The sequence below is a fragment of the Vicia villosa genome, unplaced genomic scaffold (genome assembly GCF_029867415.1).
Source record: "Vicia villosa cultivar HV-30 ecotype Madison, WI unplaced genomic scaffold, Vvil1.0 ctg.000251F_1_1, whole genome shotgun sequence".
NCBI lineage: Eukaryota > Viridiplantae > Streptophyta > Magnoliopsida > Fabales > Fabaceae > Vicia > Vicia villosa.
Genome location: NW_026705104.1, coordinates 1,232,918 through 1,252,342, shown reverse-complemented (window position 1 = coordinate 1,252,342; position 19,425 = coordinate 1,232,918). Strand labels below are relative to the sequence as shown.

The 19,425-nt window shown below is 36.8% G+C and overlaps 1 protein-coding gene across 2 annotated transcripts; it reads left to right on the top strand.

Moving 5' to 3' along the window:
- Positions 1-241: 241 nt before the first annotated feature.
- Positions 242-10,886, top strand: LOC131625933 (uncharacterized). 2 transcript variants are annotated; one of them, XM_058896771.1, is made up of 4 exons: positions 242-451; positions 809-1,094; positions 1,816-2,063; positions 10,198-10,886. In XM_058896771.1, the coding sequence occupies exons 2-4, from the start codon at positions 845-847 to the stop codon at positions 10,558-10,560; spliced, it is 861 nt and encodes a 286-aa protein (XP_058752754.1). In that variant the 5' UTR covers positions 242-451; positions 809-844; the 3' UTR covers positions 10,561-10,886. The 2 variants fall into 2 exon arrangements, with proteins under 2 accessions (XP_058752754.1, XP_058752753.1); XM_058896770.1 differs by having other exon boundaries at positions 251-451; positions 829-1,094.
- Positions 10,887-19,425: the final 8,539 nt, after the last annotated feature.

Sequence of the window (19,425 nt, the reverse complement as noted above, 5' to 3'; positions counted from 1 at the left end):
TGATTTATTTTTATTAAGTTATTAAAAATAAAATAAAATTATTTAATAAAATAATTTTTAGTGAATTTTTATTTAGGGGTATTTTGGTATTTTTTCAAAAATCAACACTTCTTTCTTCTCAATTTCTTTTCTCTTTCTCTCATAACAATCAACACATCAAATCATCTCTATTTCTCATCTATTTCTCTCTTTTCATAATCTTTCTTACTTATTTCTCTCTTTTCATTCTCTCTTCACAACCAAACACACCCTTAGTAAATTTGTGAAAATGTAATAATAAAAATTGGTCGGATAATTTAGTCTTTTCATAAATTTTAGATTTGAGGGATATCATGTATAATTTGGGGAGTGGCATCTTAATTCATCGATAATTGAAGACGAATCCCAATTCCTCCATTGTTTCATTCCAGTAGCTCCATAATCGAAAGACCTCCACAGTTTCTGGCATTCGGTACGTTACAGTATCACTCAGACGATAACCTCTTATTTTCTATTCAAAAAATTATCACTTTTTTCTATGCATTGCTACTTCAAATAGATTAACCTAAGTTTGTAGTTTAATTTCTCTGACTCAAGTGTTCTACAGTTATATTATCTATGTTGTATTATAATTTTAGTTTTTATCTGTTTGCTTTTCAGTTCCCAATTTTTTTCAAGAAAAAATGCTTTTTTTGATGTGTATGCAAAAAACCACACATCATTCTGCAGTTTCTGTTTCAATTTGTTACTGGAGGGTTTCATATACATGACTGCATACAATTTTAGTGTAGTGATTGGTTAGGGTTTTTGTGGCTTTAATGTCATTTAGGTTTTGTGTTGTTCACACAGGAATTTTTCGGAAACAATGAGGCGACAGGGGCAGTATGGTGATGCATCTGCTAATAGTTATGGGGCTTCGCAGATGCATCATCATCATCATCATATGGCTGGTCAAAGGGTGGAGACTAAGTCTGGTAATTTTGAAGGGCGGCTAGAGGCGTTCACTCCTGAAAGAGATAATTCGTATCCAAATTCTAAGCTGGAGGGTCAGTGGAGATGGGAATTGGATGAATCGAAGATGTCTAATCCTATGACGTCGCACATGTTTAATGAAGGCAAGTTTTATTCGTTGTTTCCTCATGCTGGCTTATACACCACTTTATTAAAATCTCTATTAAGTTATTAACCTCAATGGAACGTTGTCAAATAGAAGCCGTTGCAGCATTATAGTACTAGCATAAGGGAATTTGAGCAAACTGTTTTTTTCTGCAATCCAAGATTGACAATATTGATTAATCTAGACAAGAACTACACATGTAGTAGGAAAAACGAACCCTAGCTTTTGATACTTAGATTTCTCTGATGTGATGGACACATGTTTTTGATTTTGGGAATCCATTTTTATGTCATTAACAGTAGTAACTTGACAGTGAGTTGATTAAGTTTGTGTGTGCCAGGGTTATCATTTTCAATACTTTTTTTTAATGAAATAGACTGCCCTTTGAATAACAGATCGTTGATGGTATCTCGTGTCACTTGAATGGGTAGCATAATTTTTTTAAATGTTGCCAATTCCAATTTGTTGTTAAATGTGTATTAATATTATTATTCATGCTCGTGGAGTTCTTTGTAACCCTTACTATGAAAGCAGTTTATTTATCAAAGAATGCACTTAAAAGCAGTTCCTGATTTATCTAAGATGAATGCTGATCTTGGTGTGTATTTTAAGTTGGCTAAACTATCCTACTTTTTAATTGTTAGAACATTGATTACTATGTCTAAAATGCCTAGTTACTGGTTTTCCATATATATCTTAGGGCAATTTTGCATGTTCAGGTCAAGGGGGTGATGCTTCAAGGTCCTATTTTCAAGGGCAGAGGCCTGATCCTAAATTAGCTTTGCAGAACCGGAGCAACAGTGATTCCAGATCTCAGGCCCATGGTGAAGATATAGATGTTAGATATGAAGGAAATCATTCATCACAAACTTTTGAAGGTCTTGAGCAGAATTTTCATGATGACATTATTAAACTGACTAAAGAACAGCAGGATGTTGAAGATGCAGAACATGCCAGGCATAGAGAGGTTAGCTTTAAATGTTAACAGTATTTTTTTTCACTCGGCTCTTTGAATATACTCAAAATCTGCTATAAAATTGTCAACCTTGATGTCATTTTTTCTTTTTCTTTCAAAATAGATGAACACGTAATCATGCAATACCCTTGATGGATTGAGTACGGATCCTGCTAGGTTAACCAAAAAAAAACACTTTTTGGGGTTTCAGCATACTGAAAACAGGAGAAACATAATGAGCCAAAGAGAGTTTAGACTGCTTTCGCAGATATATAGTTTCATAAACAAATGATCATCATCAATAAAACTAATTATGTTATGGTTGAATAAATATTTTCCAGGTTAGGAAACTTATTCCTAATTTCATATTAATAACTTCCCCTGCGCTCATTTGAAGACTTGTCTTAGCCATGACATGCATCATGATTTCCAGACAGTGAAGTTTGAAGTTTTTTTTAAAACCTAATTCACTGTATTACTATTAGGTATCTGACCCCTTATAGGGCCTTACTTTGTTAGAGGGCATTGTCTTACATTTTTCTTTTGCTGTATCGTCCCTCACTAACAAGGTAGTTAAAATCTAGATTTTATGCAAAAGTTGAATGGTAAGTAAAATAGTACAATCTTACCATTAATTGTAAGATTACAGGAAATTCATAAATCTAAAATATATTCATAAGCATAGTTGCAGTAACAAAACAAGTAAAGCTAATAAAAAACTAGTCTCAAACAACGAACTCAAAAGTGTCAAACAACGAAGCCAAAATGTTGGAGTTTGCAAGGGTGTTACTCATGAAATAAAGCAGGTGATGCTCCAGATTCTTTATGACTTGGAGGAAAGATTGATAAACAGTTATTGCCAAAGATGATGATTGTGTAGAAGTTACTGAAAAAAGGAAAAGTTGTGAAATAGAGGATGTTGTTAACCACTCCTAAAATATTTTTAAGAGGGTATTTAGCTCACAATCCATAACCAGTAATGTGTTTAAGAAGGAATTGAAAGGAGATGCAAATAAAGATATTGCAAGGTTTTTCTATAACAATACCATTGCTTTCAATTTGGCAAGGAGGGAAGAATTTTTTGTTATGCTTCAATCTGTTGCAAAACATAGCTTAGGATTTAGCCAGCATCATACAATGATATTAGAGTAAATTATTTAAAGCAGGAAGTTCAAACCACAAATGATGCATTTGCTGTCCATGAGAGTAGGGGATCTATGGCAGATGTCCGTGGTGGTTTTTGGGATCACAGCAATGGTAAATATCAACCGCTATTGTGGGTTTTTCCTCCATAATCTGCTATGACAGCACCACAAAGCAGCCAGTACTGAGGGGTTTTGGTGAGACCGGGCTTAATTCACTTTGCAACATTGTACTAAGATTGAAGGTGCATTCATGAGAGTAGGGGATCTTTGATTAATATATTCACAAGTGACCCCAGTGGAAGACCAACAAGTTTGCAAAGTCAAGGGTGGAAAATTTGTTAAGGATATGGTTTTGAACAAGGATTTTTGGAAGGGTATTGTTATTAAGGGTGCAAATCCACTAATCAAAGGCGTTTTGTGTAAAATACTGACTGCTACTTTTTCACACTTTTAACACTATACTTCCACTGGTGGAAGACTTGCTTTAAAACTGCACAGAACACTTTTTACACTATACTTCCACTGGTGGATGTCTTACTTTAAAACTGCACTTTTTACTTTCTTGTTTAAAATGAAAATACAAACAAGTCTTTATATAGACCTAAAAGACTTCTGCTATACTAGGAAATTAAAGCAAATGAATACTCTTAATATGCCATTATCTCTTGGCTTTTCCAGTACAAAACTCTTGGCCTTTCAACTACAAGAGACTCTTTATTTTTCACAAACTTATCAATTAAAACACACCTACTAACATTAAAGTTTATTCAACAAAACTCCCCTGTAAACTTAAATGTTTCTTCTATCCATCATACCTATCAACTTCTTGCCTCTGTCGAAAATTTCTTTCGATAACGGTTTTGTGAAAATATCTGCTGCTTGATCCTTGCTTGCTACATGACTCAATTCGACACTTCCTTCCTTCACATGTTCTCGAATGAAGTGGAAGCGAACGTCGATGTGTTTGCTCCTTTCATGATTCACTGGATTCCTTGCTAACTCAATTGCTGACTTGTTATCCACTTGAATTATTGTTGCACCTACCTGCTTTAGCTCCATTTTGCTTAACAATCTTCTAAGCCATATTGCATGACAAACGCACCAAGATGCTGCCACATATTCAGCTTCACATGTCGAGAGTGTTACAATCGGCTGCTTCTTAGAAAGCCATGTAAATGCAGTATTTCCCATAAAGAACACATATCCTGAGGTGCTTTTCCGATCGTCTACATCTCCGCACCAATCGCTGTCGGAATAACCAATCAGCTTGTAATCTTCTGCTCTTGAATAAAACATTCCAAGTGACACAGTGCCTTGGATGTATCGAAGAATTCTTTTCAATGCCTTCCAATGTGTATATACTGGTTCCTCCATGAAACGACTTACAATTCCGACACTAAGCGAAAGATCTGGCCTTGTACATGTGAGATATCGAAGACTTCCTACCAAACTTCGATATTTGCTTGCTTCGATGCGTTCTCCTCCATCAAATTTTGACAACTTTGCACCTGGTTCCATTGGCGTCGATATCGGATTACAGTTTTCCATCTTATATTTTTTCAAGATTTCTTTTGCATATTTCTCCTGTGAAATGAAAATTCCTGTTTCTTCTTGTCGAACCTCCAGACCAAGAAAGAATCTCATCAGACCTAAGTCTGTCATCTCGAATTCACGTGTCATTGTGCCCTTGAATTCTTCTATCATCTGACTGTTGTTACTCAAGAAAATTAGATCATCGACATAGAGAGCAACGAGTAACAGGTTACCTCCATTCTTCTTTACATACAGAGCATGTTCGTAAGGACATTGCTTGAAACTGTTCTCTTTGAAGTATGTGTCAATGCGTGTATTCCATGCTCGCGGTGCTTGCTTCAACCCATAAAGCGCCTTTTTCAACTTTAGCACTTTTTCTTCTTTTTCAACTTTCATGTATCCGGGTGGTTGTTCGATGTAAACTTCTTCTTCGAGCACACCATTTAGAAATGCTGTCTTGACATCCATTTGAAATATCGGCCATTTGAATTGAGCAGCTTGTGATATAAGTAATCGAATTGTCTCCATTCTTGCAACAGGAGCAAATACTTCGTCATAATCGATTCCAGCTTTCTGTTTGTATCCCTTCGCAACAAGCCGCGCTTTATACCGTTCTATTTCGCCTTGAGCATTCATCTTTTTCTTGAACACCCACTTCACACCGATGGGTTGAATTCCTTTTGGTAATTCTGCTAGTTCCCATGTGTTGTTACGTTCAATGGCCTTGATCTCTTCGTTCATGGCAGTTTTCCATTTTTCATCTCGCATCGCCTCTTCGAGGCTAATGTTTTCAGTATCTGCCAAAAGACATACAAGATGCACCTCTTCTGTTGTATCATACAAATCCTGCAGACTTCGCATTTTGGGTTGTACAGGTTCATCTTCATTGTCAGAATCTTCAAGTTCTGTTGAATTGCTTATTGGTACAGCGACTGATGTTTCTCCAACTTCGACGATAACTTCTGTCGAATTATTCCAGTCCCACTTGCTCATTTCGTTTACTCGAACATCTCTACTCACTATCACCTTCTTGCTTATGGGATCAAACAACCTGTACCCTTTTGTCTTCTCATCATATCCAATGAATATGTATTTCTGACTTTTGTCTTCAAGTTTTGTTCTTCGTTGATCCGGTACGTGTGCATAAGCCACACTACCAAATACTTTAAAATGAGAAACTGTTGGCTTTTGTCCGCTCCATGCTTCTTGTGGTGTTTGATCTTCTAACTTTGAATGTGGACATCGATTCTGAACATAAATGGCACATTGTACAGCTTCTGCCCAAAATTCCTTTGACATGTTCTTGCTTTTAAGCATTGATCGAACCATGTCGAGAACTGTTCGATTCTTCCTTTCAGCCACACCGTTTTGTTGAGGTGAATATGGTGCAGTTAGAAATCTCCTTATGCCCTGCTCTTCACAATACTTCAAAAAGGCTGTTGAAGTATACTCACCGCCTCTGTCAGATCGAACTGCTTTGATGTGTCTGTCAGTTGCCTTCTCCACCATCACTTTGAACTTTTTAAACACCTCGAATGCTTCAGATTTTTCTTTCAAGAAATAAACCCAAGTCTTTCGTGATAAATCATCGATAAAGGAAATGAAATACCTTTTGCCACTGAAAGATTCCGGAGTGATTGGTCCACATATGTCGGTATGAATCAGTTCGAGAATATGTTTAGATTGATATTCGGCCTTCTTTTGAAATGAGGTTCTTGTTTGTTTGCTAAGCACACACTCTTCACAAAACTTTCCTTTATAGTCCATGTCTGGTAGCCCGTGCACCATGTTCCTCTTTGCTAACCTTCTCAGACCAGCATGATGTAGATGACCAAAACGTAGATGCCACAGCGACGCTTTGTCTTCGACATTGACTTGCAAACATTTTCCTCGAACGCTTCTCAAGTTCAGTTTGTACATTCGATTTTTCCCCTTTTCGACTTGAGCAACCAGATGCCCTAGATTATCCTTCAAGTGTAATATCCGATCATTCATGAATATCGAATAACCTTTTTCAGTGAGTTGCCCCAAACTCAAAATATTTGTCTTGAGATCTGGTACATAGTACACATCTTGGATTGACCCAGTCAAGTCATCCTTCTGCAAGTAACAAATCGTACCTCTGCCTTCGACCTTCACTTTCGATGCATCTCCAAAAGACACATGACCATCTTCAATCTTTTGCATTTCTTTAAATAGGTGTTTGTGACCACACATATGGTTACTTGCCCCTGAGTCAAGATACCACATATTATCATTATTCGCGTCTACTTCTTTTTGAGTCATCAGCAGAAAGCCTTCATTCGCTTCGGCTTCCAAAGCTAGATTGGTTGTTTCTTCTACCTTCTTTTCGACTCGACAATCTTTTGCAAGATGTCCCACTTTATCACACTTATAGCATTTGTAGGAGTTGCAATCCTTTGCATAATGACCATGTTTGTTACACTTGTAACATTCGATGTTGGAGTAGTTCGACCGACCACCTCTTTGACCACGTCCTCTGCCACGCCAATTTTGCTGGCTCGACTGTCCTCTCTCGAAGTTGCTGCCTCGACCACTTCGACCATTGTCACGACCTCCACGGCCACGTCCTCTTCCTCGAAAGTTTTGAGAAAAGAGCACCGTTTCGTCTTTGGTGGACTCCTTGGTCTGAACTGCTTCGTCGTTTGTCTCCTCCTTCTTTTTGATCTTACGTTGTTCGTGTGCCTCGAGAGAACCAGCTAGCTCTTCGACTGTGAGCGTTGCAAGGTCCTTCGACTCTTCTATCGCGCACACAACATTCTCAAAGTTATCAGTTAAAGATCTGAGAATCTTTTCGACAATACGAGCATCAGTCATCGTTTCTCCATTTCGATTGAGTTTATTCACCACTGTTTGCAAACGCGTGATGTATTCTGATACAGTTTCTGACTCCTTCATCTTCATTCTCTCCAATTCTCCTCGAAGAGTTTGAAGACGAACTTGCTTGACTCGGTCAGCTCCTTTGTATACTTTTTCTAACGTGTCCCATGCTTGTTTCGAAGTCGTTGCACTTGCAATCTTTTCAAAGCCTGATTCATCAACAGCTCGGAACAAGATGTACAGTGCCGTCTTATCCTTCGAACGCGTCTCTTTCAACGCCTTGGTTTGAGCCGCTGTATACCCCGTGGTATCTGGTTCTATGAAACCAGTTTCGACCGTCTCCCACGAATCTAGAGATCCAAGAAGAGCTTTCATTTGGATACTCCAGTTTTCGTAATTCGCCTTCGTTAATCGTGGTAGCGGCATTTGACTCATCGTATTCGCCATTAGCTCTGATGCCAATTTGTAAAATACTGACTGCTACTTTTTCACACTTTTAACACTATACTTCCACTGGTGGAAGACTTGCTTTAAAACTGCACAGAACACTTTTTACACTATACTTCCACTGGTGGATGTCTTACTTTAAAACTGCACTTTTTACTTTCTTGTTTAAAATGAAAATACAAACAAGTCTTTATATAGACCTAAAAGACTTCTGCTATACTAGGAAATTAAAGCAAATGAATACTCTTAATATGCCATTATCTCTTGGCTTTTCCAGTACAAAACTCTTGGCCTTTCAACTACAAGAGACTCTTTATTTTTCACAAACTTATCAATTAAAACACACCTACTAACATTAAAGTTTATTCAACATTTTGGTTATTTTCTTATCAGTATCTGGCAGAAAACCTATACTGGCTGGGAATGCAGAAAACTGAGGGATTTGCAGGGTCTTGTGATATTTGCCAACAAAAGTATGCAGCCACCACCTCTAGTAGTTCGCTACAACCCCTTCCCATTCCTAATGCCGTTTGGAAAAACATTTCCTTAGATTTTATCACATGGCTCTCTAAATGTAAGGTGCTGGTGGATATGGATAGACTGTCCTAATACAGCCACTTATGCTTCTTAAACACATGTACCTGACTAGGTCAGAGGCAGAGTTGTTTGTGACGGAGAAACACTCGTACATGTCCTCTGTTTGTGAGTAACTTCTGGAAAGAGATATTTCAAATGCAAGGAACTCGATTCAATATGAGCTCAGCGTACCATACCTGAGACTGCTGGACAGACGGAGGTTATCAACCAATGCTTAGAAGGGTGCCTGCACTGTTTTTCTTCTGAACAGCTAAGAAACTGGATTCATTGGATCCCGTGAGCTAAATATTGGTACAACACAACATTCCATAAATCCATCCGTCAAACCCCATATCCCATTTGCTGTAGGTAGTGTATGGAAGATACCGCCTCCAACTCTAATTTGCTTCCTCAGTAATGAAACAAAGGTGGCAGCAGGGGCAGCTGAGTTAAGTGAGAGAGATGAATCCTTAACTCCGCTCAAAACCTACTACGCAAAGGCTCAAGCCCAAATGCAGAAATAGGCGGATAAAGAGAAGCGAGATTTAAGCTTCTTCGGTTTGGGGTGGGTGTTTCTTAAGTTGAGATCCCACAGGCAGCATTGTGTATCTAAAAAGGTTCCATCAGAAGCTAGCAGCTTGTTTTTATACACCCTTCCAAATTATAGCTAGTCCGGCATACACTCGACGTGTCATGCGTCCCAATTAAAGAAAATTGTATGAAATAATCAAATGCAAGGAGAACTTCCAAAGAAGTTAGAGGTTCTGGTGGAGGCAGAAGGCGAGCTTGAAGAGGTTGTAGGCAAAGGGCTGGTCGCAGACCAAGTATTTACCAAATGAAAGAGAGCAGCCCAAGTTTGGGCATGTTTATCGCAGAAGGCGCATCAATAACTGTTGGTTAACTGAGCTGCCGTTGGTGGGCCTAGGGGAATATGGGAATCAGAAGGTTGTTCTAAAGAATAATGAGAGCGAGGAAGGGATTATACATAGTTGTCAATCCCAGAAAGTGGCACAGAACAGTAGATCCCTCCCACCACTACTTAAGAGGATATATGTTGTTAAAAAAAACAAGTATCAGATGCAGGTCATCCGGCAGAATCCTCCATTGGCATGGGTTGAACTGCATCCCAGGAGTGCAAAGCTTATTAATGAAATTCTGAGGACATTGACCAAAAAACTTCTGGAAGGAAAAAATTTGTTTGTATTGGTTAGTTTCGTTGTAGGCTCTGATTTCCTACTTCCATGATAGTCAATAAACTTGAAGTGACTATGCAAGCAAAGTTGCAAACACGGTGTTTTTAAAACTTGCTTTTTTTTTGCATCATTTGAACTTTAAACTATAAACTGACTTCCACTTTTGTCTGATCTTGATTGATACATGTAGTTAGATTATCCTGTCAGTTGAATGTCAGCACTGGGTCTAGTTCTGCAACCTGCGGCTTTCCTGTCTTGTGTTTATAAAATCCATGCCACTATATTGTGTAATTGTATAGATTGGGGTTAACCAAGATAAATCTTATTCATGTTGAAACTGGATAGTTTTATGTATTCTCAAAAACTGTATTTCAGTATCTGTAACAAGTTCTATTTTATTTGCCTTGTCAGAAAATAAACGCTATCAATACTCAATATGAAGAAAAACTGGAAGCACTCCGAGCTCGGCATGGAAACCGCAGGGCTGAATTTCTTCAAAGGGAATCACTTGCTAGACAACAGCAGTATGAGCAAATCATCCGGGATCCTTACTCTTCCAGCAGTGGCATGACACCTAGAGACTCTCATGCTCACAGCAATGTTAATGCTCCAGCTTCTGGTGGAGAACCCCCACGAGGCTATTCCGCTGATCACTTTGATCCCTACCGAGAGCAATCTCGATTTCTCGGTAATGCAAGAGATCAAGGATTCGAACCTAGAGGTCCTTATCCTGGGGGACGTGTCTATGACACCTGTTCACGTTACTACAACTGAGTTTTGACCAAAAGTTCTCCTCTCTTGTTCGGTTTGTACCAAGTGCAGTTTAAATTTCATACATGCAGTTGGATGTAGGGTGACTAGGATGTTTGTTGTGTTTGTGAAATCCAGTTCCATTAATAATTTTATTCCATTTGAGAACAACTGCGTAGAACCACATTTAGCTAGGAAGGATGGCATGAATGAATTAACTTGTTGTAAACTGGGGTTAGGCTAAATTTGTATTTATATCTCTGTTATCAGTTGTTTAATGGGTTTTTTTCCTCCTGGTTATGGTATTTTTGTTCTAAAAATGATGCTCCTAGTAGTGATTGGTTTCTAAATCCAGTTGGGGTGCCTTAGTTTTGGTTGAAAGGAACTTTGTATTATTGAATTTGAGTACTCATTGTTGCTTATATATGTGTGTACACAAATCTGACACATCTATTTAAGATAAAACAAAATTCTAAGTTATACAATGTAATTCATACATATTTCCCAAGTTATTTATTTATACATTTTACAATATATAATTTATACATATATTGCAGTTATTGGACTAAAAATGTAATCTTAAGGTATTTCTTGTTAATGTCTTTCTACCAACAATGTTGATGAGAACAAGTACAAGAATCAAACCATGCGAAACTTCAAAAAAATTAATTTGTTTTAAACATTCATAAATAAAATAGAATGAATGGCTGCAGTAAATAATCTAACACATATATGCATTTTTTCTTTACATTAAAAAGAATTCTTAACCTAGTTCTCCATGGAAGTTTTTGTTTAAATTATTGATAGAAATCTATAACAAGAGATACAACTTATTACATGGTATCTTTACATATTTTTGGAACACTAATTAAGCCACGATGAAATTCCTTTTCAACCCTATTAAGAGCTTATTCAAAAAGTGATCATATTATTGAAGAGTAATTCAATATTCAGAAGATGAGCATCAGAAGTTCTGATGTGGGCTGATCTTCTGATGGTTACTCAGAAGATGTTGTGATCTTCTGATGGTTACTCAGAAGATGTTGTTGACCAGAAGATGTTATCTTCTGGGTCCCATTAGCTTAGCTATTTAGTAGTAAGGGTACTTTAGTATTTTGTAGTACTGTACTATTTGTACCTTTAAACTTGTTCACTAAGTTTAGTCTGTTAGGGCCTACGTGGCAAGAATTTTCTTTTGTATAAATAGCCTTGTAGTAGCTATCATTTATCAAGATCAACAACTTTATTCCCTCTCATTAATCTTTGCGCCGTTATTCTCTTTGTCACCATCTTTATTCATTGTGCACCAACAATTGGTATCTAGAGCTCCGGTTCCAAACACAGGGAAACACGAGTGAACGTGAGTTTGTGTGACTGTGTGATTGATTTGGTTTCTGGGAAACAAAGTTGTGTTGAATCACATTTTTCTTGGTTGTTTATGGGTTAGGAAACACTGTGTGAGTGTGAGTGAAATCTGTTTTTGTCTGCATAAGTTTAAAGATGAGTGGAAGCAACTTGAATACCAAACTTCCAGTTCTTGATGGTAAAAACTGGAATAGATGGATGATTCAAATGCATGTATTATTTGGTGCTCAAGATGTTCTAGATCTTGTCATTGGAGGATATGTTCCGGTTGCAGCGGATGCAACGGAAGAACAAAGAGAAGCGCAGAGAGAGACGAAGAAGAGAGATCAAAAGGCGTTGTTCTTCATCCATCAGTGTGTGGATGTGAATGTGTTTGAGAAGATTGCTGATTCTATGACGTCAAAGGAGGTGTGGGATATACTAGTCAGGTGTTACGGTGGTGACGTATCAGTGAAGAAGGTGAAGCTTCAATCCCTGAGAAAGCAATATGAAAATCTCAATATGAAGAACAATGAGAAAGTTTCTGAGTATATCTCTAGAGTGATTGTGATCACTAATGAGATGAAGGCTTGTGGAGAAACTCTTTCTGAACAAGTAATCATAGAGAAAATATTGAGGTCACTTACTTCTCAATTTGATTATATTGTTGTATCTATTGAACATTCTAAAGATTTGGAAACCATGGGAATAGAAGAGTTGCAAAGCAGTTTAGAAGCACAAGAGTTGCGTCCGACTGAGAGAACTTCTGAGAGAGAAGTTGAGCAAGCTCTGAAGGCTTCTTTTGTCAAGAAGGACCAGAAGCATAGACGTGGTGATAGATTCCAGAAGGAAGCCTCAACTTCTGATGAGAAGAGATATCAGAAGGGAAAGGATAAGAAGAAACTTCAATGTTACTGTTGCAAACAGTTTGGCCATTTTGCTAGAGACTGTTTGGCAAACAAAGGAAGGAGATCAAAAGAAGCAAATATAGCCAGAGGAGCTTCAGATGATGAACCTGTGCTATTGATGGCTTCAGAATCTGACGAAAGATGTTTGTTAGAGTGGTGGTATATGGACACTAGGTGTTAAAATCACTTGACTGGAAACAAACAATGGCTGATAGATTTTGACTCTAAAAGGAGGACAAAAATCAGATGTGCTGATGATAAGTATCTTTATGCAGAAGGTATGGGAAATGTCAAAGTCAAAGTGAAGAATGAGAAGAATGTTCTGATCAAAGACGTTTGGTACGTTCCTGGAATCATAAGCAATCTGATGAGTGTGGGTCAGCTCATTGAGAAAGGTTTCTCAGTTGTTATGAAGAATGATCTCTTGAAGTTGTATGATTCCAATCAGAAGTTGATTATGCAATCTGAACAAGGAAGCAACAAAACATTCAAGGTGAAAGTAGAAACAACTGAAACAGAGTGTCTGAGTGCTGAAGGCTCAGAAGGTGATAGTAAGCTGTGGCACAAGAGGTTGGGGCACTTGAACTATAGAAGCCTGAGGCATCTAAGTTCTAAGAAGCTTTTACATGGAATTCCAAAGATTGAAAAGCCTGAGAAGTCATGTGAGGTATGCATGAAAGGCAAGCAAACTAGATTGCCATTTGTATCAGAAGTTGCTCCAAGAGCAAAGCATGCTCTGGGAGTAGTGCACTCTGATGTGTGTGTTCCAGAACCTTCACTTGGAGGAAATAGGTATTTTGTGTCTTTTGTCGATGAGTTCACAAGAATGACGTGGGTAACTCTCATTAAGTTTAAGAATGAGGTGTTTGCAGAATTCCAGAAGTTCAAGGTGAAGGCTGAGAGGCAGAGTGGTCAGAAGATAAAGATTCTCAGAATGGATGGTGGAGGCGAGTATAACTCTACAGAATTCCAGAAGTTCTGTGATGATAATGGAATTGAGCATGAGGTTACTGCTCCTTATACTCCTTAACACAATGGTCTTGCTGAATGTAGAAACCGTACTTTGCTTGATATGACGAGAAGTATGCTAAAAGAAAAGAAGCTTCCTCATAATCTATGGGGAGAAGCTGTTGCTACTACAGCATATGTGCTCAACAGGTGTCCAACAAAGAGGCTCAAGGAAATTGTTCCTTTAGAGAAGTGGACTAAGAAGAAGCAGAGTGTTAGTCATCTGAAGGTTTTTGGTTCTGTGTGTTACAAACACGTTCCAGAAGCTAGAAGGAAGAAGCTGGATGATAGAATAAAAGTGATGTTATTGATGGGGTACCACAGTACAGGTGCATACAAGCTTTATTATCCAGAGACTAACAAAGTTGAAGTCAGTAGAGACGTCATTATGAAAGAATCAAAAGTTTGGGATTGGAGAGAGTCTCAACCAACTTCTAATGTAGAGATAACTTTTGAAGAAGAGTTAGAGTCAGAAGATGAAGAATCTTCTGAAGATGAGTCAGAAGATGAAGAATCTTCTGAAGATGAGTCAGATGGTGAATCTTATTCTGATCCAGATTCTGATGATGATCCAGAATCTGGTGGTAGTCATGATTTTGGAAGGGAAAACATTGAAGACGTAGAGTCTGGAGGACAAGCTTCTGGAGATGATCATGGAGGTGGTGACTCTGGAGTAGTTGACTCTGAAGTAGCTCAGCGACCACAAAGAGTCAGAACTATACCAAGAAGGTTTGCAGATTTTGACATGTTGCAAGACACAGAAGTTGACTCAGAAGGAGAGGTCATTCAGTGTGCCATGTTAGTAGATTCTGAACCAGTGGGTATTGAAGAAGCGCTCAAGAAGAAAGTCTGGCTGAATGCCATGAAAGAAGGACTTGAGGCTATAGAAAGAAACAAGACTTGGAAGCTGACAGAACTTCCAAAGAAGAAGAAAGCCATCAGCGTCAGATGGGTTTTCAAGGTAAAGCTGAAGCCAGATGGATCAGTTGGTAAACACAAAGCGAGGCTAGTAGCAAGAGGTTTTCTTCAGAAACCTGGGCTAGATTACTTTGAGGTGTTTGCTCCTGTAGCTAGACATGAAACAATCAGACTGGTGATTGCGTTAGCTGCAAACAGAGGTTGGTCCTTGATGCATCTGGATGTAAAGTCTGCATTTCTGAAAGGTCCATTACAAGAGGAGGTATACGTGTCACAACCCTGACTTTGTGAAAAAGAATAAGGAAGGGATGGTGTACAAATTACACAAAGCTCTGTATGGATTGAAGCAAGCACCCATAGCTTGGAATTTGAAGATTGATTCATTTTTCAAGAAGCAAGGGTTTCAAAAGTGTGAGATGGAATATGGAGTTTATGTGCAACATTCTGGAAGCAATATGATTCTGTTGTGTCTTTATGTTGATGACATATTACTTACAGGGAGTTGTTCAGAAGATCTGATGAAGTTCAAGAAGGTGCTGATGAATGAGTTTGAGATTACAGACCTTGGGAAAATGTCATATTTTCTAGGGATGGAGATTCTGTACTCAGAAGATGGTATCACTCTGCATCAGCTGAAGTATGCATTAGAACTTCTGAAGAAATTCAAGCTGGAGAATTGCAAAGCCGCTGTTACACCGTCAGAAACGAATCAGAAGTTGGACTCTGATTCTAAAGGTGAAGATGTTGATGCTACAGTATTCAAACAACTGGTTGGTTCTCTAAGGTATTTGTGTGATACCAGGCATGATATATGCTATGCAGTTGGATTGGTTAGTAGGTTCATGAGTAAACCTAAGTGGTCCCATTACCAAGCTGTTGTCAGAGTCTTGAGATATGTCAAGGGAACTCTGAAGTATGGCATATTGTTTCCTTCTGGGAGAAAGGAAGAATCAGAGTTATTGAGTTATTCTGATTCTGATTGGTGTGGAGACAGAGCTGATAGAAGGAGTACTTTTGGATATTTGTTCATGTTTTTGGGAGGTCCTATTTCTTGGAGTTCCAAGAAGCAACCTGTTGTTGCTCTATAAACCTGTGAAGCTGAGTACATCGCAGGCGCTATAGCTGCATGTCAAGCTGTGTGGCTTCTGAATCTATTAGAAGATCTGAAGATTAGAGTGAAGAAGCCTTTGAAGCTGATGATTAATAACAAGTCTGCAATCAATTTTGCCAAGAATCCGGTGTTACACGGAAGAAGCAAGCATATCGAGACTAAGTATCATTTCTTGAGAAGCCAAGTCCAGAATGGAACATTAGAAGTTGTGCACTGTAGCACTCAGAAGCAGATGGCAGGTGTTTTGACGAAGGCGATCAAGACGGATCAACTTCTGCTCTTGAGGGATGGAATTGGCGTTGTCAGCTTTGATTAAAGAATATGAATTAAGGGATGGTATTGAAGAGTAATTCAATATTCAGAAGATGAGCATCAGAAGTTCTGATGTGGGCTGATCTTCTGATGGTTACTCAGAAGATGTTGTGATCTTCTGATGGTTACTCAGAAGATGTTGTGATCTTCTGATGGTTACTCAAAAGATGTTGTTGACCAGAAAATGTTATCTTCTGGGTCCCATTAGCTTAACTGTTTAGTAGTAAGGGTACTTTAGTATTTTGTAGTACTGTACTATCTGTACCTTTAAACTTGTTCACTAAGTTTAGTCTGTTAGGGCCTACGTGGCAAGATTTTCTTTTGTATAAATAGCCTTGTAGTAACTATCATTTATCAAGATCAACAACTTTATTCTCTCTCATTAATCTTTGCACCATTATTCTCTTTGTCACCATCTTTATTCATTGTGCACCAACACATATAATTTTCTTTAATCCATAATTTAAAGTCAAGCCTGAACGCTCACTTTTATAAAAGGCATGAATTTCTAATGTTTTTTTTATTTATTTAAACACACACACACACACACACAGACACACACACACACACACACAGACACACACACAGATATATATATATATATATATATATATATATATATATATATATATATATATCAAATTACACCTACACACACACACACACATATATATATATATATATATATATATATATATATATATATATATATATATATATATCAAATTACACCTTTAAGTTATACTAATTAAAATTTATGTCACACCCAGGATTCAAATTTGGAACAGATATGTTATATAGCAATATTTTCACCAATTGAATTACAACATTTTGTTGAAACTAAATCTAGACCATTGTTATATTTACTCCAGGAGTAAGTTATTATAACTTACTCCAAATCTAGACCATTGATTCTTCTCAGTGGTTAAAAATAATAAGTAATTAAATGTGGAGAGAGAAAACTATTACTTATTATTTTTAACCATTAGATTGAGAAGAATCAATGGTCTAGTTTTGGAGTAAGTTATAATAGCTTACTCTTGGAGTAAATATAACCCTCCTTATATATATATATATATATATTAAAAGTATATATATTAGTTTATAATATGTTTAAAATGTTAGTTTATAATATATTAACAGTTTATAATAATAAAAATATATATGTTAGTTTATAAAAAAATGTTAGTTAAAACACAAATATAATAATAAAATATTAACTATAAGTATTATTTACATTAATATACTATATTAATATGTATACATTAATATAGCGTCATTGATATAATATATTGTTTCAGTTCCATCATATATCACAGATTCACAATAGGCAAGTTGGCCTAGTGGTACCGCCTGTTTTTGCAATTTATTTTTTTATCATATATTAAAAATTTGATTTTAATTTAAAACGAATTTTCATAAAATGATCACTTTATGTATATATATTTTTTATTTACAACATAATTATTATTATGTACACATTACTCGTTAATTTTATTTTTTCTTTAATGTTTTTAATACAATTTTCTAATATATTAAAAAACTTATAAATTTTATAGTGTAGTTTAATTGATTAAAATTGATCTTTTTGAAAGATTCCATTGTCTTTAAAGAACTTCTCAAAGAGATGATTCTCAAATTCTCATCCATGATCAATTCTAACCTTAATGATTTTAGACTCTTTTTCATTTTGTATTTGATTACAGAAATAAAAAAAATACAGTATGTGTTTCATCTTTATGTTTTAAGAATTTTACCCATGTCCATCTGCTGTAGTCATCTACAATGACCAATCCATACTTCTTGCCTCTTATTGATGCAGTTTTTACTGGACCAAATAAATCAAAATGTAGAAGTTCTACTAGAGGAAGAAACAACATTTTTAGATTTGAAAGAGGATTTTGAGAACTTTCCCTTCTGACATGCTTCATAAAGAGCATCTGAGTTGAACTTTAGATTAGGGAGTCCTCTTACCAAATTGAGTTTGTTGAGTTGAGATAATCTCTTCAGGCTAACATGTCCCAATCTTCTGTGCCAGACCCATTGCTCATCATTTACAGACAGAATACAAGTTACTTTATGAGATTTTAGTTCAGAAAGATCAATCTTATAAATGTTATTCTTTCTGACTAACAGCCTTACAAGACTCTTGATTAAAGATTATGTCATAGCCATTGTCACTTAATTGACTTATAGACAACAAGTTATGATCTAATCCGTCTACTAGTAAAACATTAGTTATAGAGGGAGAGTTACCGTTACCGATAGTTTCTGAACCAATAATCTTTCCTTTTTGGTTCCCTCCAAATCTAACGTCTCCTCTAGATTTAAGTTCCAAGCTTTGGAACATAAACCTTCTTCCCGTCATGTGACGCAAGCATTAGGAGTCCAGGTACCATGACTGGTGTTTTGACTTCACTGCTAAGGGCATCTGCAACATAGATCATTTTCTCCTTAGGTACCCATATCTTTTTGGGTCCTTTGATGTTAATGTGCCTGAAGCTTTGTTTTAGCTTAGGTCTAACATAATAATTTCTAGAATAGGATGTATATTTAATATCATGAGTGTGACAATAGTTAAAATGTGTGTGCAGTAGTTTATATTTGATTTCCATATCATCATCCGGTTTAGGTTGATATGGTTCCTTATCCTTAGGTGTTTTATAACCCATTCCTGTTCGATTGTTTCTACTTACACCATAAATCATAGAGGCTATTTTGCTTCTGTTTATACTTTTAATAAGAAACTTTTGAAAACTATCATCATATTCTTTCAAAATATCAGATTTTAAAGTACTATCTGACTTAAGGGTTTTTTGTGTTTCCAGTTCCTCTATGAGTTGTATATTGTTATCTTTAAGTTCAGTATTTTCTTGTTTAAGTTTCTTTGTTTCAGCTAGAAGGTCGTTCTTTAGCCTTTTAAATTTCGCTCTTAATCTATTGTGACTTTCTAGAAGTTCTGATAAGCTTTCTTCAAGCTCTTCTCTAGTGAGTTCATAAAATACCTCATTTGTTTCTGCTTCTGAATCTGAGTCATTTTCGATGGTGGCAATGAATGCTATGTTGGCATGTTCATCTTCTAAGTTGTATTCGTCTTCAGATGATTCAGAGTCATCCCAAATAGCCATCAGACTTTTCTTCCTTTCAAACCTTTTCTTAGGCCTTTCTTTTTGCAGTTTAGGACAATCACTTTTGAAGAGTCCTAGTTCATTGCATTCATAACATACACTACCTTTTCTGCTTGATCTTCTATATTGAGAGGATTCTCCTTTATATTCTGGTCTTCTG

Excerpts from the sequence above, each read along its gene's own strand:
- LOC131625933 (XM_058896771.1), top strand. The coding sequence starts at position 845 with ATGAGGCGACAGGGGCAGTATGGTGATGCATCTGCTAATAGTTATGGG. Across the intron at positions 1,095-1,815 it reads GTCGCACATGTTTAATGAAG|GTCAAGGGGGTGATGCTTCA; the intron begins GCAAGTTTTATT and ends TTGCATGTTCAG. Across the intron at positions 2,064-10,197 it reads AACATGCCAGGCATAGAGAG|AAAATAAACGCTATCAATAC; the intron begins GTTAGCTTTAAA and ends TTGCCTTGTCAG.